At 40.6% G+C, this 23876-nt stretch overlaps 1 protein-coding gene across 6 annotated transcripts in view; it reads right to left on the reverse strand.

The window, feature by feature from the left end:
- CCSER1 (coiled-coil serine rich protein 1) overlaps positions 1-23876 on the reverse strand; it is a 715014-nt gene that overhangs the window by 406565 nt on the left and 284573 nt on the right. For all 6 annotated transcript variants that reach the window (XM_081876745.1, XM_081876744.1, XM_081876746.1 and 3 more), the window contains one exon: positions 11654-11864. In XM_081876745.1, the coding sequence (XP_081732871.1) occupies positions 11654-11864 (211 nt within the window). The remainder of the gene's footprint in view (positions 1-11653; positions 11865-23876) is intronic.

The following is a 23876-nucleotide window of genomic DNA, read 5'->3' on the forward strand; positions in this document are numbered from 1 at the left end:
TGCCTGACAGCATCTACAATAGCATTGGAGAACTGTGGCCCTTCAAATTTGCTGGACCCATCAGCCCCAGCCAGCACAGAGGTCAAGGGTGATGGGAGTCATCACCCAGCAACATCTGAAGGGAAAGAGGCTCTGCACCCGTGATCCAGAAGATGCAAAGCCCCAGTAGCCAGCCCCTGGAGAAGTGCCCAGGCCAATATGTCAGGCCAAGGAGACAGTGATGTCCACACAGGTGACACAGTCGAAATGAAATAGGGTTGCATGCAGATAAATAATATGCTTATCTTTCTCTCCCCATCCCCTTTATGACATCTGACCAGTGTGCCAAATACCAGGTTGAATGCAAATTATTGATTTGTCTATCCCCCCCCCCCAAGCCCTTGACAACCTGAGACCTGCACATCTCATAGACCACATCTCTGGTTTTCCTGCTTGCTTGATAAGACTCAGTGATGCAGCGTGGGTATATATTATATAGAAAAGGTAAAGGGACCCCTGACAATTAGGTCCAGTCGCGGACGACTCTGGGGTTGCAGCGTTCATCTCGCTTTATTGGCCGAGGGAGTCAGCATACAGCTTCCGGGTCATGTGGTCAGCATGACTAAGCCGCTTCTGGCGAACCAGAGCAGCGCACGGAAATGCTGTTTACCTTCCTGCCAGAGCGGTACCTATTTATCTACTTGCACTTCAAGCTTTCAAACTGCTAGGTTGGCAGGAGCAGGGACCAAGCAATGGGAACTCACCCCATTGTGGGGATTTGAACCGCCGACCTTCTGATCGGCAAGCCCTAGGCTCTGTGATTTAACCCACAGTGCCATCCTGCTGCTCAATTTGATCAGAGTTGTAATACCGGGGAAGGAGAGGTTTTAATTGTTTCTCCTTGAGAAAGAGGGTCACACCTATATGTATAATGCCTGTCCCGCCCCGTGCCCCCCCCGCCCCCCCCGAGAAAATACCAAGTTGGGAGAGGCACAATTTAAACAAACAAAAAACAGCAGGGCAGGCTTAAAATCCTCTCCAGATGCACAGCCCTGGACAGCTATGGGCAGAAGAATGCTCATGTGCACATGCACATATCTGAATTTTCTCATTCAAACTCCTATGTGAGATCTGTGCTAAAAAGAGCCTTGCTTGATAGAAGACCTATCTCGCTCAGCATCCTGTTCTCGGGTCAAAGGCCTATCTAGCTCAGCATCCTTGTCAACTAGATGCCAATGAAAAGGTCGCAAGCAAGACATGAACACAACTTCGTCTCTGCAACAGCTGGTATCCAGAGGCATGCCAGCTCCAATATTGGAGGTGGTGCACAGCCTTGATAGTCTTTTCAGATGCGTATGAAACTCATGTGCATCACTGTGGGGAAAGTATGTGAATGGTCTTTCCACACGTTGCGTCAGAACTGTGAAAGGAGTGTGCCTAATGTCACTTGTGCTTCCTAACAACATACAAAGCCGCTATAAGGCAGAAAGCATATTTCTGCTAAATGAATATAAGAAGAAGTTAACCTTAGAGGAAATGGAATCCTTGACGTGTTGGCAAGGTCAGTGTCTGGATGAATTACCTGCTGAAGCAAATGCCAAAGGCACAAGTAGGTTTGTCAAGGAGTGAGATTACCTGCACACTACGCCTTTCTGGACAGCTTTCCCATTATGGGTAAAAATAATAATTCCCTCACTTGGAGATTATTCATAAATGAAGCACATTTTTCTTTCCATGCATATTCCTCATGTGGAACTGGGTTTTGCCACAACACTTTGCCCTTAATGACAGCAGGCTTCTTGACAGCAGGGGTGGAGAAGCTGTGGCTAATTGGCATCAGCTCAGGGCCGGTGTTATGTACTGAGGTGAATAAAATCCAAAAGGCAGCAGTCTGATTGGTCCTAGAACAATAGGATTCAGAATGCAGCAGTCTGTATGGTCCTAGAGCAACAGGGTCCAGAATGCAGCAGTCTGATTGCTCCACAAGCCACCCAATCCAGCTCCAGGTGGAAGTGAATCTGCAACCTGATTGGCCTACAGGTGAATCCCGGAATTAGCCAAACATGTGGGGCCCATTGTGTAAATAATGTATATATAGCAGACATAATGGGGGAACTTCCATTCCTCTTCACCACTATGAGCTGAATAAAGAGCATGAAATCCATTCTCGACTTCAGCCACTATGGCCAATAGCCAGGGATGAAGGGAGTCACAGTCCACCAATATCTGGAGGGCCACATCATAGCTTTACAAGCAAAACATCCAAGGGGACTAAGGGCCAAACCAGTCATGTGGTTTATCATGTGATGTGCCCTTGCATACCTTATTTTTCTTAAAGCAGATGAAATGGTGCAGAGGGAAAGGAAATGCTCAATGGGGAAGGGGCTTTAACACTTTGTTTTGGTGCCGGTCAGAATCATACACCCCCATGCCAGCTTTTCCTGATGGGAGGAAAGCTCCCATTTGAACCAATGAGAGCTCTATAAATAACGGGTGCAGTAGGAGGGCCCATATACAGTGAATTGGGTGTTCCCATTCTTGCATAAGCACAAGAAACAAATATGGTGGTGCAGAAGGCAGGATGCAAACTGCAGCAACCTTGTGAAGGCACATCTAGTCTAGAATCGTGTTTTCACAGTAGTCAACCCCAGATGGCCACAAACAGGACATGAGCACAACAGCAACCTCCCCACTTTCCTATGCTAGGTGGGAGCTAATAAAACAGGCCTCTGGAAAGAGAAAGCAGAGAAGTGGTCAAATGTGTGCCCGTCCCCTTTATTTCAATGCCCCCATGTGGTTTAGTGTGGTGTAGGGAAGGATAAATATGTGTGTGTGAATTAGAAAGCTGCAAGTTTTATGTATCCCTGGCTATGTTGTTACTTTCTAGCGTCAAGTAGCTGTAGCCTTTTCAGGGAATTTTAATAACATGTATATGTAACCTACTGAAATAAGCATATTGTATATATTTTCCCTTGCTAGCATTTAAGAGACATTTACATGTAATTGAGGCCTCAGAAGCACTGCGTCCCTGTCATCATAGATTTTTCACCCTATTAGTGCAACTAATTTTATCTACCATTTGGGTTTATTATTATTATTATTTATTTTCCATTTACACTTGTCATAAAGAAACACCACCTTCTAAAGCAATGCACTTTTGAAAGGAGTACAGCTAGTTTCAGAAATAATTATTTGAAACACAAACTGAAATGTAATCATATTTGCTTTAAATTAGAAAGGCTAATTTAATAGCAGATAATGTGCAAATCGTTTTCTTACAAGAACACAGAGTAGTTTGTCACAAAACGGCAGCACAATTTGCATTATAATGGGCTTCCTTATCATCCCACAGTATAATTGTTTAGAACATTTTGATACAGCCACCAGCAAAAAACACTTTTTAAGTTGCATCTGAACAGCTGCCAAAATTTATATCGGCACATAAAAGCCTCTAACACTATATGTGCCCACACATTAACAATGGATCATATGGAGTAGCTATTGGCAAATTAGATTTTAGTACTCTTGCCATGGACCAAAAATACTGTAGTTCATGGACCTTCTTTGCTTGTGGCCTTGATCTGGGATGGCTAAAAAAAAATAACATGTGGGCTAAATCTGATCTTCAAGGAAATTCAACCTGACCCTGAATATGCCTTGGTCAGCCTGATGGCTGGGGAAGGACCCTGTTGTTCTTAGTAGAACTCTCACCAGCTTTTGATACCATTGACCATAGTCTCCTCCTAGTTCACCTATAGAAAATGGGTATCAGGAGCACTCCAATCTCACATTCAAGAAGGCAACATTCGATAAATGCTTCTTGGCCCCCACCAGCTCTGGTGCTATTCTCCAGAGCAAAAGAAAACAAGCTTTCTAGGCTGCATTGACAGAAGTATAGTGTCCCAATCAAGGGAATTAACAGCAACACTCCACTCTGCCTTGGTCAAACCAAACCTGGAATACTGTGTCCAGTTCTAAGTATCACAATTTAAGAATGATATTGACAAGCTGGAATGTGTGCAGAGGAGGGTGACCAAGATGATCAAGGGATTGGAATCCAAGCCTTACGAGCAAGAGTTGAAGGAGCTGGGTATGTTTAACCTGGAAAAGACGAGACTGAGAGGAGTGATGACAGCCATATTCAAATATCTACAGCACATCTACTGTTTTCTTTTGATCCAGGGAATAGTCCCTGAACCAATTTCTTCAAGTTACATGATAGGAGATTTTGACTAAACATCAGGAAGAATTTTCTGACAGTGAGAGCAGTACAACAACAACAAGAAGAAGAGTTTGGATTGGATATCCCGCTTTATCACTACCCGAAGGAGTCTCAAAGCAGCTAACATTCTCCTTTCCCTTCCTCCCCCACAACAAACACTCTGTGAGGTGAGTGAGGCTGAGAGACTTCAAAGAAGTGTGGCTGGCCCAAGGTCACCCAGCAGCTGCATGTGGAGGAGCGGAGACGCGAACCCGGTTCACCAGATTACGAGTCTATTGCTCCTAACCACTACACCAACAGTGGAACAGACTCCCACAAGAGGTGGTAGACTTCTCCCCAGGGGTTTTTAAGCAGAAGTTTGATCGCTGTCTGTCAGGGATGCTTTCATTGAGATTCCTGCAACACAGGGGGTTTGACAATTGGGGTCCCTTCCAACTTTACAATTCTATAATTCAACCAGGTATTTCAGCGTTACTTGTGGTACTCAGTTTCCACAGCCCAAAAGCTATTAATTTATAATACTCATTGCCTCACAGGCTGTGGAAGCTAAAGCAGTGAAAACTACAAAAAACATTACATTGCAATGTGAAATCCTGTTACCCTTATGTAAGAAGTTCCTTTGGATCATGGTACTTGTATCAGCAAACTTCGTCTTTAGGTGCAGGTGAATGAGGTGGTAAAATGGGCATTATTCCTTCAGACTTCAAGAAGTGGGGACCTGTGTTTTCCTCTGCACCAGAATTAGATTCGAACATAGGAAACTGCTTCATAAATATTTATCCATCAAATATTTATCCATCTAGCCCAATACTGAAGGAAATAAAGACATTTTATATTTGCCAATAGTCATCTGGCATCAGACTGTCACTGATGGGACACCAAGGGCAAGCTGTCTGTCCGATAGAGCCATTTCCCCAATTTATGCTTTTGAAATTGTAATCACAAACAGTGAAGAAAACAAATGCTACCAGTTATATTTATGCTACCACCAGTGGCATGTAGTTGTGTGTGTGGAGCACCCTAAACACACACACACACGCACACACGCACACACGCACACACACATGAAATGAGGAAGTTTAGCTGTTTCGATTTAGTACGATGCAGTAATTAGGACAAATATTCGTCCCAGGGTGATGAAATGCTAATCTCAGTAAAGAACCAAATTAGTATGCAAAAACAACATGGGAAGATTAAAAGAATTATGAGTAATGGGGTCTGAGAGGAAAAGGTAATGGACTCCTTATTGCCAGACAACCACACTTTATATATTTCAGGACAAAATCGCCACTTTAGGCCTTTTCCTCTATCTGGCATAAAAATATGCTTTATATATATTTTAAAGACAGAACCAGCACTGTTTTCTTCTTTTCTCTAGCATAAAAATAACAGTGCTCTTCATAGCAAAAGAGCAAAAATTATCTTCTCAGAAGAAAGAATTCAAGGATATGAGAGATTCATGGGTAGATAGTTATTTTAGCTATCTCAGTCCTGCTCTGCAGAGATAAGCGAACTGGTATCTAGCTGTATCGTTGGTAACTTGCTTTGTGGTGTTCAGAGTCTGTCGAGGTAACAGGAGCAATACTTCGGAGTATCTTTGTATCCATGTGGGTTATCTGCCTTCAGATTTGAAATAAGACATGTGTGGGTGGGGGGAAGAATTTTGTCTTTCAGATATGAGCGCTGAAGAAGAATACTTTTGCTTGGCAATCTGCCATAAATGAAACAGCAATTTGGACGCTGGATGGAGAAGTGTTCATATTGTGAAATTAAACAAAGATTAACTCTGTCTCCCCAGTTCTCATTCGCTGTTTAGTAACTGGCATTGATGCACAGAGAATTAATGAGTGGTACTAGACACCGCTAATGAGTGTCTCTACTTATTAGGAGCTAGATTGTCTACTGGTAATAAATAAGGACTGCTTTATTGACCAGTAAGTTTATCTGCATACTGCAATAACTTGCTCAAGCACAGTTTTTTTTAAATGTAACACAGCAAAGTGAAGTTATTATAGCTACTAGCTAGCCATTCCAACCCAGTCCCAATTTAGCCTCACAACAACATTTTGTAGTAAGTTTGGGTGTAAGATAATGAATAGCCCAAGGTCATGCAATGTGCTTCTTGATAGAGAAAGGAATTCTCATCTGGGTCTCTCCACAGTACTAGCACAACACATTAACCCCTACATCATAGCTTCCCCTAATGCTGCTCCAGAGGATCCTTGAATTTCTGACTCTACTGTTTCTGACTGCTCCATTTCTTTCCAGCCTTGCCTGAGATTTTCCTCTCCTGGACATTAAAAGCTGTGATTTATTTTATTTGACCCTATTTCATCTGCAGGGGAGAAAGGCAGATTATTCTGCTTCAGAGTTTTTCTCTTTCCCTCTTATGCCACTTTCCAACTTCCTGGCCCCATAAAGCCAGGAAGGAGAACTTGGTGCCTTCCAGATGTTGTTGGACTAGAACTCCCATCACCCCCGACCATTTGCCATGCAACAACTGGAAGACCACAGGGTCCCTATGCCTACTTTAAAGTGAGCCTGTTTATTTATAGAGTTATATAAAAGGTAAAGGTAAAGGACCACTGAAAGTTAAATCCAGTCGCAGACGACTCTGGGGTTGTGGAGTTCATCTCGCTTTACTGGCCGAGGGAGCCGACGTTTGTCTGCAGACAGTTTTTCCGGGTCATGTGGCCAGCATGATTAAGCCGCTTCTGGCGAAACCAGAGCAGCACACGAAAATGCCGTTTACCTTCCCACCAGAGCAGTACCTATTTATCTACTTGCACTTTGACATGCTTTCGAACTGCTAGGTTGCAAGGAGGTGGGACCGAGCAACGGGAGCTCACCCCGTCACAGGGATTCGAACTGCCAACCTTCCAATCGGCAAGCCCAAGGCTCAGTGGTTTATACCACAGCACCACCCATATCCCTTATATACTGTACATTAAACAAAGGATTTAGGTGATGAACATAACACATCCATAAAACAAACTATAAATACTTAAGTCAACATGTGGACAGTGGTACACAATAATCGATGGTCGAGCTACACATCAGAAAAGTCCTGTGTAAGCAGAAAAGCCTTAAGATAATGAAGAGTCTTAAGTATCTTGTGCAGGAATCTGAACAAAGTACCAGTGGTACTAGCTAAATGGTAATAGGGAAGGAATTCCAACAGCAAGTTTAGATCTTTAAACAGGTGTTGATGGGAATCTCCCAGTAGCAGCCAGGAGGCTGCATTCTGCATATACAGCAGCTTCTGGACCAAAAACAAGGGAAGCGCAAAACGAGAGAACAAGTGAAACGTATTAACATGTGGCACAATCCCATTTTAAATCTACATTAGATATGGATGAAGTCCAAAAAGGGGACAGAGTTACTTTTAAGTTCTTGAATACATAGTTAGTGTTGCTTTGCACATTAGAAAATTATGTTTGACAACTTGACATTTTAATTCCTTCAATCCCATTAAGCTGTTAGGAGATTCAATTACTGCATAACATGGGTCGGGAACTCCTCTGTCTGTGGTGCCCTCCTTTCTTATCCCACTTCTATTTCCTATTGCTTTTTATTAACAGAGTTGGAGAACTCATTAGGAGCCTTGTTATCATTAACATTATTAAACTTTGTCTTCCTCATTATCAGGAACATTTTTATCTCTGCTGTCATTAAGCAGCACATCATTTAGCTCAAAATTACTCACAGGCTATGGAAAGGACGGAGTGTAATCCACACTTTCCTGGACTTTTGTGTGTGTGAAACATCTTCCAGTTGCTTGCAGATTATTTGCAATGCAGTCTCCAACATATGCCAATTTATTGGGACAATCAGCTCTTTTTGCCAAGAAAGCTCAGGTGTATTTGAAATGACGAGCCCAAGGCAACAATAGATGCACAGCAAACTCGGTTGGGGAATTGGCTCATTTTGGCTGCTTTATTATGGCCAACAATAGCAAATTAATAATGGATAATTGAGATAATGATAGTGGGAATTAACTGGGCTGATTTTACTTTATTTTTTGTGCTGTTCTAGCCACTTAAGCATTTAAGTAGGCAAACAACTACATCATTATGCTTTCTACCTTTAAATATATATGTCAAAGGGGCTGCAGCAGAAGTTAAGACCCAGGTATGAACCTGGCATTTAGCAGGCAGATGTTGCTGTTTCGTTCTCCTTCAACCTGCTACTCTCAAGCTTTAATTCTTCATGCATGTCCCCCGTTAGGTTTAACCATGCTTAAAGGTGTGGGTTCTGGCCTCATATAACTCTAGCATGCTTGAATGTAATTAGTGCATGGAGAGAATAAACCATAGACTAAGTTGTCCTGGCAGGCTTAGCCAATGCCATGACTTCAAACTTTGTGAGGAAATGGGCCACCATTTTGTTATCTCTCTCTCTCTCTCCATGTGTATTTCAGTATGTAAAGAGCTCTCAGTTGGTTGTTCCAAGACATGGCTTTAACCAGCCTTTTTCATTTCAGACCAGAACAGAGTCTGAAACTAGTATTTTTTCTATACCAATAGTTTAGAAACTTTTACTATTTGTAACTAAGCAATGTTTTACTGCCTATGCATCTTTTCTGACTATTGTATGGACAAAGGACATTTTGGTGGATCCCTGGGCTACCTCAAAAGGAAGCTGAGCATGACAAAAACTCTGCACTGCACCCATGATAGTCTTGGTATCTGGGGTGGTGGCAAGGATGTTCTCTTGTTCTTCTCCCTCCCTCAGACACACAACTACTTCTCCTTTATCTTATAGTTCACATACTCAGTTAAAACTACAAAGCTATGCACACTTTTCTGGGCAGAAGCCTCCTTGAAAACAGTGGAACTTACTCCTGAGTAAGCGTGAAAAGGATTGTGCCACAGATCACTTCATCTAGTTCACCCTCACTTCTTACCAACAAAGTTCCAGTAGACTACAAGGAGAGATGGGCAGCAGATTTGAAAGACAGTTTCATATTTGGGGGTTATTTTTTTCCTGTGGATCGATTCTGTGGTCACATTCACTTGCCTGGGGCAGTTCATGAAGAAGTAATTGCTGGTGCGGGCACTGTAATGCACCCACAGCTAAGTCTCTTTTAATAGATATTTTGTTCAGACAGTTTGCCTGGCAGAAAAACAAGTAGCACAAACCATTACAATGGCTTGAATTCTGCTGGAAGATCTTTAACTTCCATAAGGAATGTCTGCCGTGTCAAAACGGTTGATACTGCAGCCCATTCCAAAATCTTCACAGTCATCATTCATCAACATTGCATCTACAAATGAAAGCCAAAATAGTGAACTATATATTGGCAAACTGTTTGGTTTGTAAATGGGAGACAAACATTAAAAAGAAATAAACCGACCGCCAAACCGACTACACTACTATCAGAATCTGATCCCTTATTAATATTATTATTATTATTAATGTAAAATTCACACTCAATGCATGTTAAAGCAGCATGTAATGAAGGAATTACCCATTTCCAGCATGAATTACTTGATTTTTAAAAAAAGTGACTACTTAAAATGCAGACGTTGAATAAATCAGTAACAATATACTGGTTAATTACAAACGTGGTTAGCTAAAGAAACCTGGAGAGATTTAATAAATTGATAACTGCCTCTTAATTTGCCAGTCATTTGTGATATTTGTTGGGCTGACAGAGAGATGTACCGATCTCTTAAAACCTCCTTTCATATAAAATGCCAAATCTTATCACCAAAATATAGAGCTGTTGAGGTGCTTCTGGACAGGAGTTCAATACGGTAAACAGGCGGTTTTGATATTGCAAACGGGTAGGTGGCAAGAGGTGCTTTTGATTCTTTTTTAAAATTTATATGGGATTTTCCTCATGAAAGGGTAAATCAATATTAAATGGAGGCAAAATACAGGCTGGCATTCTAATGATAATGACGTCAAATGGATGCTGTGAAAAACTTGCATAAAAGAAAAACACCAGTCCCACAATAAATACCTGTCTGGCTATTGGGAAGCTCCCTTGTTCTTGTTGAAATCTTCACTTTTTATAATACTAGCCCTCATGTTTATGAATATACTCTTGATCATGAATAAGCTATGATGGGGAAAGGGGGGGGGGAGTTGTGAACTGGAGCATTGGTGTCCTTTCTCATAGCTTTCCGGTAGCATAATGCCTGTGTCCTCCTTTAACTCTCCCTTCTGCTACAATCCTGATACAGCCATGCAAATATTGAGACTCTTTTGATAACATCCACACAAAGTGTTAGATATTGGCTCTATTTTTGTTTTAATTTTGAAAAACTGAGTAGTTTCTGAACTCATATAGTCAGAATAGGATTAGACACCCACTTCACATCGTCTTAGGAAACTTTATAAAAGTAATTTCTCCATGCTCTGTAAAAAATGAATAATGGAGGGTAAATCCACAATATAAACTGTTTCAATATCTGCATGTTCATCATGTAATAACTGCAATATCAAGTGTTGACTTTAATTTGTGAAATGGCTATCTACCTCTGTAGAGAGAGATTTCCTATCAGCTGTGTCCGAACACAATATTAAATGAAAGCTTAGTTCTGCATGGACTAAACTAAGCTTATTTACTCCCCGCAACCTTCTCTGTCTTCCTCTGGCATGACGTCCATACTGAAACATAAATGCAGTGAGTTTGAACTATGATATGACCTAACAACTCAAGATCAAACTGTGGCTTCTGATTCTGGCTAGTTTGGATAAACCATGGCTGACTGTCATTTGTGATTGAGAAGAAACAATAAACTGTGCTTAGTAGAAAACAGAAGCAGATCTTTCGGCCATGTGGAGAGAAGAGGTACAAGTAGGTTCATATACATCACATTAACCATATGGCTGAAACAGGACATAATCTCTTTCACAAAATAGTTTCCAATGGAAGCAGTTGCTACACAGCTCACCAATTGCTCTTCTGAGTGATCAGATCGATTTCAAGCTCTTTGATAGAGTGTTTAAAAACAATGCCAACATCAGAGGCAGACGGAAATCAATCTAGTCGCATGGCTCAGTGATCAGATGACTGCTTTGCCTTGTGACGAACAGTAATGTACAATGAATGTTCCATGTGGCCAGGGACCATTGTCAGTCAAGTCAGCCTGCTTCCATTAAACTTTACTTACCAGTTAATCTCTCTTTAAATTCCTATCCAATCTTAACCCCTCCCCCAATTCCCTTTCCCTTTCAGTTTTCTATCTTGTTTTATCATGCTGTCAACAAGAGCACTTTATGTCCCTCTATTCTTCTCAAAAGTCAATGTATTACAGGGGCTTGAAGCATCATGATCAAGATTGGACAGCTATGGACAATATAGCTATGGACACTTTGTTTTTTAAATCAATAGTTTGCAAAAGCAAATGTCAGAAGATCAACCTCCCGTAGTTAGTTCTGGTATTTTCCATCACCATTAACATAGAAAAACAGCAGCCTTTCAGTCATTTAAACCCTTACCTCTTGGAGAACCCTCTTCATTTTCAGAAGTAATGTTTTGACAGCTGTGCAGTCTTGCATCATCAGTCGGAAGGGCAAAGATTCCATCCCTCCACCATCTTCGATGGCTGCAAAAGGCCACTCCACAGATGGGCTGCTAGCCAGTTGGCTGACACGAGGGCACCTCGCTTCTCCTCGATCCACTTCCTTTGACAACTTCAGAGAAAGATTCCTGTCAAGATATAATTTAAGATCATTAGCTGCAATACTAATGTTTTCAGGAGAGAATGCCATAATTTAAATAAGTTAGCTTCAACTTTTCATATCTGAGACCCAACCTGCTACATCATCTTAATGTCTTAAGCATCTAAATAAAAACTCAGGGGCTGTACAGTATGTAACCAGATTAACCACAAAAAACTGCTTGCAAAAAAGCAACATCAAAAGCACCAGCAGAAGGATGGAAGGAAGAGGATGGATAGCAAGGTAAGAATGAAAGAAGAGAGAACACCTGAAAATAGCAATGTGTAATCCAGACACTTATTAAAAGAGTGTAAGGGGCTGATTCATAAATCTAGAGGCAATGAGATCCAAAATGAACATAAGAAAGTTAAGTGTGTAAAGAAGTGAGTATAAAAAGAAAAAGGGAAAGAAGAAAAATAGTACTTCCAGGCAAGAAAGATAGGATGATTTACAGCAGATGATTTACACCATTTCTCCATGAGGCGAAACAGGAATGTGATTCCCACCCCCGTCTCCCCTCCCAAAACACTGCACCCAGCCCACCACTTCCCTTGCCAGCAGAACAGCCCCCCTGTCACCAAAACACAGTGAGAGTGGACATTCTGCAAGGTCTTGTTGCTCATCTTCTCTACCTTAGGAGTAGGAAAGACGAGCAAGCAATGCCGAACACTGGAACACCACTCTCTTGCCAAAGCTGGCAAGAGGCAGGGGGTGTCCCACAAGGGGCGAGGAAGATAACTGGCAAGGCCGCGTCGCAGAACACCTTTCTCTTGGGGCTTTCTGGCAGCAGGTGCAGGTGGGGCACCACCTCTTGTGCTTCCACTGCCTGAGGAGGCTGCTTCAGCCCACCACATGGGTGGGCCGGCTCTGAGTTACAGTAAATCACTGCCTAATGGAAGGCCAACAAAGGGGAATATATTCGGGCCAAGATACAACAGAATATAACAGCCGCTTTTCTTTTCTTTTTTATTATATATGTCTTTCTTTGCCCTCCCAATCTCTACCTAAGCCCTCTATCATCCTACTTTATCATGTCCTTCCTCATAAAGTACAAAATAAAATATTAGGTGGTGTCCCCTGGTGTGACCGAATGTAGGTTGCCTGTGACCCTATTTTAAGACCAATTATTTAAGCAAAAGCGAGCTCTATAACCTGATAAGATGAAACATCAGTGCAGTGAAAAGTTTTGTTCAAGGAGATGTGAAAGACCTAGAGAAGATACCAGTTCAATTTGCTTGAACTTGGATCTGTCTTCAAAGAGCACAACACAATTCCTTTATGCACTATAAAAGATATCTCTATACTTGAAATCATTAAAAGTAAACACCATTTAAACCCTGGACAAGAGGAGATGAATACTTGAATGGTGCCAAGTTTTAAGGACAAAAAGCATGACAAGAGTTTAAGGTATTGTGAGAGAGAGGAATGGGAGGACAACGATGTATGGCACCTTGAGCACCAAGGAGGAAAGGTGGGATATAAATGTAATAATAATGTTAAATAAGTGCTGGTTTTCTATCAGCAATTTGGAGGTAAAACATGTGCAAGGATTTATTGAAAAGTCCCTCATTCAATCTTTAGCTGCACATTCCCCCCCCACCCCGGCACCCCGGCATGATCCTCAAGAGCGTGGAAATTAATCACACTTTGAAACTCTTATTATATTGAGGCAGTGTTGCAAGTACAGTGGATACGAACTAAGAAGATTAAACACAAAATAATCTGAAAATCTTTGTGTCAGTGAAGCTTAATTGTATGTCATCAGTTGTATTTCCTTATTACTGTGGTTCCACATTTTATGTTTTAAGCAGGGGTGGGGCAATGCCTAAAACTGGTTCCATAAGCAAATGAAATATCTAATAACTAAAAAAACAAAAGTGGGCACATATTTGCACATGCCAAGTTATAAGCATAGATACTAATAGTGTTTTTTTTAAAAAACAAAAAAACCAAAAAACCAAAAAACCCCAGACATCTCACCATAGCAGGGAAGAGGCGTGGTAGAGCGTGGTGCTGATAACTTGCAGGTTTGATCCCTGTATGGAACAACTGCTTATCCCTGCATTGCAATTCTGTAATTATACGATTCTAAGTAAGGTGACCTGTGTTCTTGCTCACTGCTTTCCAGGTGCTGACTACTGATAGGCAAGTTCAAGGACCCCATTTTCCCTTCTTAAGGTTCTTTGGACAGCAGTTCAACTAGAGGACTCTCTTCTGTAAAGTAAGACAGACGGCCACCCTATGTTGTATTTCTGATCCATTCTCTTCCTCTCCCCACACTCCTCATCCCACCAAGAGCTGCATGAATTAGATTCTCTGTTTCTGCTCTTTAGGTCAATTCATAGCACAATCAGCCATGACCTCTTGCCAGACAAGAGGTGGTTCTCATGCATCCTAACCAGATGCATACAGTTGCACATTGCCACATACTCAACATGCAAAAAGATAGTTGACACAAGTTTGTAGGTGCTTTCTTGAAGGAGTAGAAAACTGGATAATCAAAAGTAGAGTAAATGGGGGTGTGTGTGGAAAAGAGAACAGAAATATATATATTTAAGGAGCAATGCCAAATCAAAATGAGATGGCACATTACATTGCAGTGACTTTCCCATGTCAGCCATAAACCTGAGCATCAGATCATATTGATGAAATTTTTACAGGTGTGTGTGTGTGTGTGTGTGTGTAGGTAAATAAGTAAGCCACTCTTTCTGGATTTTTATTTCCTTCGTACATTGATCCTCATATTTATGAGGTTTGACAGTTTATGAGAATTTAAACTTCACCGACACCAAGATTCAAAGATTACTTAGTTTAATCTTCTTAGTTCTCATCAACAGGGCTTGCAACAAAACCACAGGAGAATGAGCTGGAGTACAAACAATGGGCTCCTAGTGCCTTCACTTCTTGACACCAGCTTAGCAAGTGAGAGACAAGCAAAACGATCTGCCTCAGAAAAGCTCTACCAGCAGATCAAAAGGCCACAGTGGGCATTATGTCAGAGATGTTCATTCCCAAACAGAACTTTAGACAAAATCTTAGTTAGATTAGGAATACTGTACTGATTCCTAAACAGTAACCTGATGATAAAATCCCGAACCAGCAACTTAGTAAGAAGCATATTTATTATTTCCAAAGAACTTTCAAATCAAAGGACTGCACAAGGTAAAATCAGACAGAGGCTCTACCCTCATGATGGCAATCTACTTTTCTTTTCTAAAATTATGCACCACAGCAAGGTGATCCACAAAACTAATCTTCACAGAAAATCCTGCACTGTTCTAAACCTTGGCATTCTTGAATTTGAGCGACATATGTCTGCAGATTAACTCTGTGACTGAGCCACAAAAAAGATGCCTAAGTAAGACATCTGTGGGGTTAAGAAAGGCCGCAAATAGCCAATTAGGAGACTCTACAGCATTCTAAAGTGGTGGTGCAAATCAACAAGTTGCATACAGGTTGACTGTCATGGGTTGAATGAAGAATTCCAATTTGCAGCGCTTTAATTGCAGTATGCCAGTGTCTGGGTAAAACAGAGCCCAGGTTTTTAATCATCCATGAGTAATTTATTTCAGTCAGTTCAGATTGTTCCAACGAGAAGAGTTTTCTTTTCCACACTTCTACTGGTTCTTTGTATGAGCACGGGATGACTCCAGGTGATTCAAACAAGTACAGTGTTCTCTGTGGGCAAGGGCTGTCTGATGAGGAAGGGCAGTAGTTTGCAGTCTCGTTCTAGACAGACGCAACTCCCTAACTATCCAGGGCAAACATCTTCATGTTTAGTCAGAAGAAAGGGTCACTGAGCTGAGTGGGGCATATTTCCTAGCAAGTCTGTATAGGATTACACTTATAATTCTATTATACTTATAAGTATTATACTGATTTTACACCATGGTACAAATCTCCCCCACCCTACAAGGACTTCACATTTACCAGGCCATCACTATAACGCCACAAAACAAATCTTGCTAGAATGGATCCAGTTATGTGATATATATATATATATATATTTAAAAAATGGATATTACACTATCAACAAACCTCACATCTTTTACTGTGGAATCCTCTTCCCTCATTCTCCCTTGTAGGTCTTTGGATTTCCATAATACTAAATTTGATTTAAGCCAATTTACATTCTGATCCAGAAACCAATTCAAGTTCAATTATGGTGATTTCATTCCACTGACTGAAGTCAATGGAGTTAAATCAAGCCAAGTCCAAATAACCAAGTCTAACTGGCTTGTGTATCAGCTTTCCCAGCTCTCCACACTTCCCTTTTTGTTAAGGGCTAATACTTTGAAAATGTGTATGACAGACAGGCTAGATGATTAAAATGCATAGTATGGGGTAAGGTGCATGTTATTTGACATTTTACAGCTTTTAGCACTGAGCATCATTTATTGCCAATTTTCATGCTGTGACTTTTCAAAGTCACCTCTGAGAGGAAAATCAGGTTAAAAAAAGAAGAATATGCATGCATGCATGTGCACACACTGCACACAAATGTACACTCTATAATGGCCCAAGCAAGGGTTGTTTATAAATTGTTGTGCAGTTTTCCACCCATTGATGAAATCCTCCTGCAATCAAATACTTTGAAGCTTGCAATCAAAGACTTTGCATGAGGAAAGAAATGTCCAAACAGCTGGAAGAATTTCCACATTATACATTCTTAAAGGCCTTGATAAAACAACTTTAAATTGAGCATAACAGAAAACTTTCTGCACTCTACAGTTCCAGCATTCCAGTCCTTCAATTCTTTCCATTTCCAACCATCCTGAATATTAACACTATACTGGTTTATCTGTCTTTCATCATATTGAAGTAGAAGCAGAAAATTGTTCCAGCATGTGTGAGTTTGAAGAGTCCTATTTCCTCACACATCAGAAGAAGCCCAGATGACAAAGAACTCAGCCCAGAAGACTGGCTGCAAGACAACAAGGCAGGGTAAATAAGAAGAGACCTGCTGGACCAGGCCCATCTAGTCCAGCATTCTGTTCTCACAGTGGCCACGCAGTTGCCTATGAAGCTCATAAGCAAGACCTGAGTGCAACAGAACTTTCCCCACTTCTGAATCCCAGTAACTTGTATTCAGTGGGACAACTTGTTGGCCATTCTTGCACTAATCAGATTGTGATATGGAACATTTTTGTTCTTTAAAAAAAACTTCTACTTGGTCCTAATCTGTCTAAGTATTCTTTCAATACATCCACGGAACTAAAGTCTATTGTTTTAATGGTCTCCACTGCATTAATTAAAATGTCCACACACATTTCTAGACTCTAAGTGCTGCAATGACCTTTTCATGGTCCGATTTAAAACACAGACCAGAAATTAATTAAGTGGATCCGTTGATAGAAAGAAAAACCAGGGAAAACATTTGTCCGAAGGAATATACAGGCTGAAAGAAATACCTAGGCTCACTTGGCAATTGAATGGATGGAATAGAAAAATCCATATAACCAAAGAACAGGAATTAACAGCAAGGACACATCGAGACTAATGACTCCAAAGGTAGGAACATGCATCTCACAAAAAGAGGCATGTGTGTGTGTTGCATTTTCCAATTCTGTAATCATTACCAAGAAACACAAACAACAAGCAAGGCAAGTCGTCCACTTTCTACTCCTTCCCATTTTTCAGCATCCAAATCCACCTTTGAGTCTCCCATGGCAGAAAGTAAACCATGTTCTGGTTTGCCTGATTCAGAGTTTTGGGTTTCTGGTTTTTACCCTAACATGCTTGTTCTGAAATAACTGTTCCTGTTTAGAATAAATTTCACTGTTTCACCCACCCATTCTTGCTGACTATCTTGGTTATTTGGAAACTGTCATGTTTCTCTTTCTACCCATTATTATGTATTTATTTTGTTTATATGCTTACAGGACAAACATAATAAAATAACAATCCATTAAACAGCTTGATACCAAAACATTAATTTTGGTGCCATGAACTTATTTCACTGCAGAGGGAATTCCATAAATGAGCACCACATCCAAGAAGGCTCTTTCTCTGGTGATAACCTGCCAGAGATCAGTCCTGAGCAGCCCTGAAACCTGGGTTTTCCTTGGAGGGGGAAACAGGGGAAACAGAGCCCTCAAAAACATTGCTGGACTGCCAGCAGCTTTGAGAACTGTTAAATTGTTAGAGTGCGTTGAATTTTTCAACTTTCAACTTTCAAAAATGAGGGGTGCTAAAATTGTGATATGACTTGGGAATTCAAAAGCTATTTTGGTTAAATTAATATAAATTGGTTTTGTTTGGCAAGTAGAATGCATGTGTAAAATTGTATAAAAATCATTAAAAATGACTGCCAAGTACTTGCAGTTGTATGATATATTAGTATTATTTTTATTTAGTATTACCTGACATTTTCAGAAGGTTTTCCAAAAGCAGTTTATGTGCTTCTTCAACAAACGTTGGCTTATCAAGCTAATATTATCAGATTTGAGTTACCCAGAAACATACTTTAAGACCCCTCACTGAATAAATTTGCAAAAAAATGACAACCCCTACATTGCACCCAGGTATCAGTGATCCAAGACTGGAAGTATCAACACCAATTGCCCTGGCTGACTCTGAGACCTAAACATCATCCCTAGGGCGAGAAGATCAGGGTTGATGGTAATCCAGAAGGCTTTTTGGTCACTAACAAAATGCTCAGCTAACTGCACATGGCTTTTTGGGAGGCAGGGGAAGTACATGTAAGCACCCACCTGAATCAAGGTCTGTCTGTGAGCCAATAACAGGTGGAACCTCCAGCAATTATATAAGTTCTCAGTCTGAACTGCTTCACTGCTGAAGCTCCCCCCAAAAAACCTTCCTAAACTGGAGAAATGGACACCACTTGCCTTACCTCTAACGGCAATGAATTCCATCCATCAAAAAATAAAAACTGGGTTCCTTACTCAGGGTCAGAAAAGAGGTCATGTCAAGAGCTCCTGGTCTTGTCAGAGATTGATGATTCTCTTTCAATTCAGTTTGCTTTTCATCAACAGGTAAAGTAATCTGAATTGGCAGTGACTTCAGAGTACATATTTCTGTGTAAACAGGCCCAAGTTATTTCAGCCCTTTTACCCTACTTCACTCAGGAGGTGAAATAAACTATTTCCAGCATGGTTCATTTTCCACCATGGATATTGCATTTCCACTGGTTATCCCAAATTGAGTCTGCATTTCAATGCAGAACTGACCTAATTCACAGTTCCCAGACTAAAGCATGTATCCAAATGCAGTTATCTATCTATCTATCTATCTATCTATCTATCTATCTATCTATCTATCTATCCACATATATAACTGCATACAAAACTGTAAATTTATCATACGTACCACATGAATATTTAGGGAGGTATGAATAGAAACAAAGAAATGCATATAACATCCATATTTAGGAAGAAATGCTTGTAATATAAATGAATACAATTCTAATTGTGCTTGTGCTATTACACAAAATGGGATGGAACAAACATGATTGAAAATGGGTAAAAGTGAAACTGACCAAAATTGACTGACTCATGTCTCCCTATCCTAAATCCACTTTTTATCCATTTCTATCCAATTTACAATTTACAAAGGGATTGTTAACAACTGGATGCACAAACACTTCTACGAGTGGGAGTAAAAAAATGAGGGTGCTCATTAAATGTACATCCCACTGACAACAAAAAACCTAATCCACATATTGGTTTCTGTTGTTATTTTCCCAATGCATTTGAGCAGCACTAGCAACGAAATGCTTTGTATTCTGACCAAAGTGTGACCATGCTTATGTATTATTATTACTGTACCTTTACTCTGGTGTAATTGCTTCAGGACATTTTGTAGTAGGATGCAATATACAAATTTAATTAACCTAGCCTAGCTTAATCCAAAAGATACTGCAATGGTATTTTATTTACTCAGAAGTAAGTTCCTCTGAGTTCAATGAGATTTACTTACTTGTGAGTGTATGATTACAGCCTGAATGTGCAACCCATTTAAAGTAAAGGGTAGAATCTGCACTTGGATGCAAATTCCTGTTCACACCCTCAAAAATATTCAAGACATCATATGAGGTTTTTATGAATAACTGAGACAATGGAATGGCAAAGTCAGTAAAAAAGAAAGGGACAGGTTTCACTGTAGAAGAGTTGTGTCTAATTGCTGAAGATTCCTCACATCCATAATATAAGTAATTTGATTAATCAGTGAGGAAGAAAACTGCATCTATAAAAACCATCCTATTTCATGATCGTATAAAAAAGTAAGAAGATAATGTTATTGTTAAAAGAGCTTTTATGTGAAGTCCTGTTTTATGGTCAGTTAAAGAGGAGCTTTAATGGATTTGAAGACAAAAAATACAGCTAACTTGTCAATTCCTTTTCAAAAGATTGAAACCTAACGCTTCTCTCTCCCCCAATGGAACAACTTCATAGTTTATATTAGTCTTTGATTATTATTTAACAAAGCATGCAGGAAACATGCAATCCTATCAATAAGCATCTGAATTTGCATAATGTATGCCATATTCTGCTAAATAAAACAACTAGCAAAACATGGGGTTTTGACACTGTTAATAAAACCCAACAGAAGGTTTCACTGCCTATATTGTTACTTGTCAAATTTTCCTTCCTTCAAACTGACTCCAGTAGTATAACTATTAATTGCCACCCAGATATACTTTGGAGGAAGCAATATTTACAGGGCACCTGTGGAAAAATAATAAATATCACACAAAGGACCTCAGACAGGCACAAATGTAACAAAGACTAAAAAGGTAGCCTTTGAGTTTGTAAGACCTGGAAAAATGAGGAAGGTCTGCTTGAGAATATCTCAGTAAGGCTTTTGGGGGGGGGAGGGGGATGACAGCACCTAGGACTGTGTGTCACTCCAAAGAAACATAGAATCATATAATTGTGGAGCTGGAAGGGACCAAGAGACAGACCAAAATCAAATTCAGATAAACTGATTTTTTAAAAGACACTGTTTAGTTGATTTGTCTAGCTTTGGGAGAGGGAAGATGGAAATAAATGTTCTATGGAGAAGCACAAGTTCTGTATAACCTTTTTATAAAGTAAACTCTCCTAACATTGATACAGTATCAAAAATGGAATATATGCATTTCCTATTTTCCTACAGTGCAGCTGAGGTGTTGAACATAGGTAACTGTATGTATCCAGTAAAGGTTGTTGGTCCATCTAGCGCTGTCCACCCTGACTGACAGCAGCCTTTACAAGGTCTCAAGCCCAGGTCTTTCCCTGCCCTGCAGCCTAAAATAATTAAACAGTGATGGAAAATCTGTAGCCCTCCCATCAGTCCTATTCAACATGGTTAATAGCCAGGGATAATGGGAGTTGTACTCTAGCAGCATCTAGAGGGCAGTGTTCGAAACTCCCATTGTTCTAGGCACATTTTGCAACAGGGAATTTCACTAGCGTGAGCAGTTTCTAACCTCTGGTCGCAGTACAGCGCTTAAGATTTCAGACTAAAACTGCAGAGTGGAAGGAGAGGAAGGCCTTTTTTTGCCTCCCCACTTCCAGCTACTCTCTGAAGACTGGAGAAGAGACTATCTTAACCATATGGACAGGGGAAGACTAGACCATGTGAAAAATGAACATAATATTTTAGGGGCAGCTCATTCATTTTCAGCTTTGTATTCTTGTTATAGAAATGTGTCCCTAGACATTCTGTTGTTGCGCCCATAAGCTAAATTTAAGGTCTCCTAGCTTTCATATCTCAGTTTCTAACACTGCTAGAGGGTCAGAGGTTACACACCCCAGGTTTAAAATGAAAATCAAACATCATATATGCAAAGCATGTGCTCCACCACTAAGCTATTATACTTCCCCAAAACTTCCCACTTTACCTTTATTTTAAAAATACGCAAATACAAACTGCTGTTCACAAATGTAACAGATATCTGAAAATCCATAAGAATTGTGAATTTATTTTAGAACAGAATGGCAGGCAAAGCTTTCTGCCAAAATATCCTTTCAAATGGTCACCTCCACATTAAAAAAGAAAGAAAGAAAGAAAGAAAGAAAGAAAGAAAGAAAGAAAGATCAGGCAACATTAAAATGTGGTGCAACCCTTCATAGAACACCATGAAAGACAGGCTGTCTATAATGTCAAATCATTAAACTTTCTGCCAAAACATCACCATCATTGTCCTTGCAGGGCTGTTACGGAGTGTAGCCCAAGTTAGTCCAGAGGAGATGTGCCCACCCACCCACAAAGGGTCAGAGGGCACATTCTTGAGCGAGCAGCTGACAAAATGATGAATGAACAGCTAGGGATTCAGAAAGTTTAAAGAGCAGAGGAAGCAGCATGAATGACAATAATAGGAATGTTCTTGTCTGAAGTGTCAACAATGCTGACATTACAGGCAACCTGTCTTGCAGGGTGTTCTCTGTAGTTGTGCATCAAATTTTTGTGATGTTCAATTTTTAAATGCAAAAGCTACCATTTCAAAGATGCAAAAAGGTCCACACAAAAAACTTGCCTTCTACTATTTTGCAGCTTCTTTCATAACCATTTGCAGTCACCCACTACCCTGATTAGCTACTGCTCAACCCTACTTTTTTTTAAAAAAAAACTTAAAATAATATTGCAACCATTTCCGCTGTCTCATTCTGTGAGCTGATCCACATGTAACAGCACATTGAACAGCTCTCTTTAAAGTCCCCCTGCTTTGAAGTAATGCTTGCAAACACCTGGATTATAATGGGGGGGAGGGGGTAGAGATCTCACAAAGAGCTACTTTTGGGTAGCAATTAAAAGCAAAATTTGTAATAAATTTTCAAGATTAGACCTGGATTTCTTACCAGTCAATATGCATTACCCCACTTAAATGTACAATGAACAGACAGCTAGCTCTGTGTCTCATTCATTGCAGATGTGATAGCTTCAAGTGATGCACAGAACTAGCATTAAGGGTCAGCCATGGTCAGCCACTTCTTGAGGGTCCCCAGCTCAGCAAGGGGACCATGGATAAGAGCTCCCTGGACATGCTGCAGTGAAGAGGAAGGCTTACTGAAGAAAGGAGGCCAGTGGAGAGTTCTTGCTCAAGGACCCTCCAAAATCTGCAGCCTTTAGTGTTTGATGCTTTATTGTGTTTTTATCTTTTGCTGGAAGACGTACAGAGTGGCTGGGGCAACCCTGTCAGATGGGTGGCATACAAATAATAACTTATTGTTCATAAAATGTATACACCACTTTGCTGTTGTTGTTTAAAAAAAAACACCACCTCAAAGCAGTTTACAAAAAGATTAAACCATAAAATCAGGGGGGAAATACAGAACATTAAAACATACCAGAAGTTAAAAGACTAAAACAGATTAAAATTTGCCCAGCATTTCAAAGCATCTGAGTAGCTTTGTTAAAACAATCATTTTAGCATGTGCCGAAAAGAATACAATGAAGAATGCAAAGAATACAAAGTGTAGGTACAGTCACACTATGCAATCGAGTTCTTACAAATGGGTACCTAAAATACAATGGTCTACTCTGTCTTCTTGCAGAATTTCTAAATCATAAGTGCCACTAATCAATAAAAACAAGCAATGAGGAAAAACATCTAACTCAGGGATGGGGAACCTCCAGCCCTCCAGCCCTTTTCACAGCCTGCCTGTGATGGGATAAGGGGCTGCTTGTGCGTAAGAGCTGAATCCCTCAGAGCTTTGCAATAAGTCTCAAAGCTCTCCTTTTGCGCGGAGCCATCTAAGCATGACTCCCTCAATCGCTGGCAGAATCTGTCAGTGGGCGTTTCCGGAATTTACGCCAACATAAGAGTTCCTTAACGGAAACTCTCCTTCGGGATTCTCGGCATGACCGTTTCCTGCGAGAAGTAGGTGTTCCCAGAGGAGGTCCTGAGACCTCCCCACTGTTCTCACTGGAAGTATCTTGGAGCCATCCCTCTGACTGAGTTTCTCCAGGAACTCTCTCTCTCCCCCTGCTGGTTCCTTCCTCCGCATCGAGGGTCTCCTAGCCTCCTTGAGCCCCTCCACCACCTGACTCTCCGATG

Source organism: Podarcis erhardii, assembly GCF_964252035.2.
Source record: "Podarcis erhardii genome assembly, chromosome: 9".
Classification (NCBI taxonomy): Eukaryota; Metazoa; Chordata; class Lepidosauria; order Squamata; family Lacertidae; genus Podarcis; species Podarcis erhardii.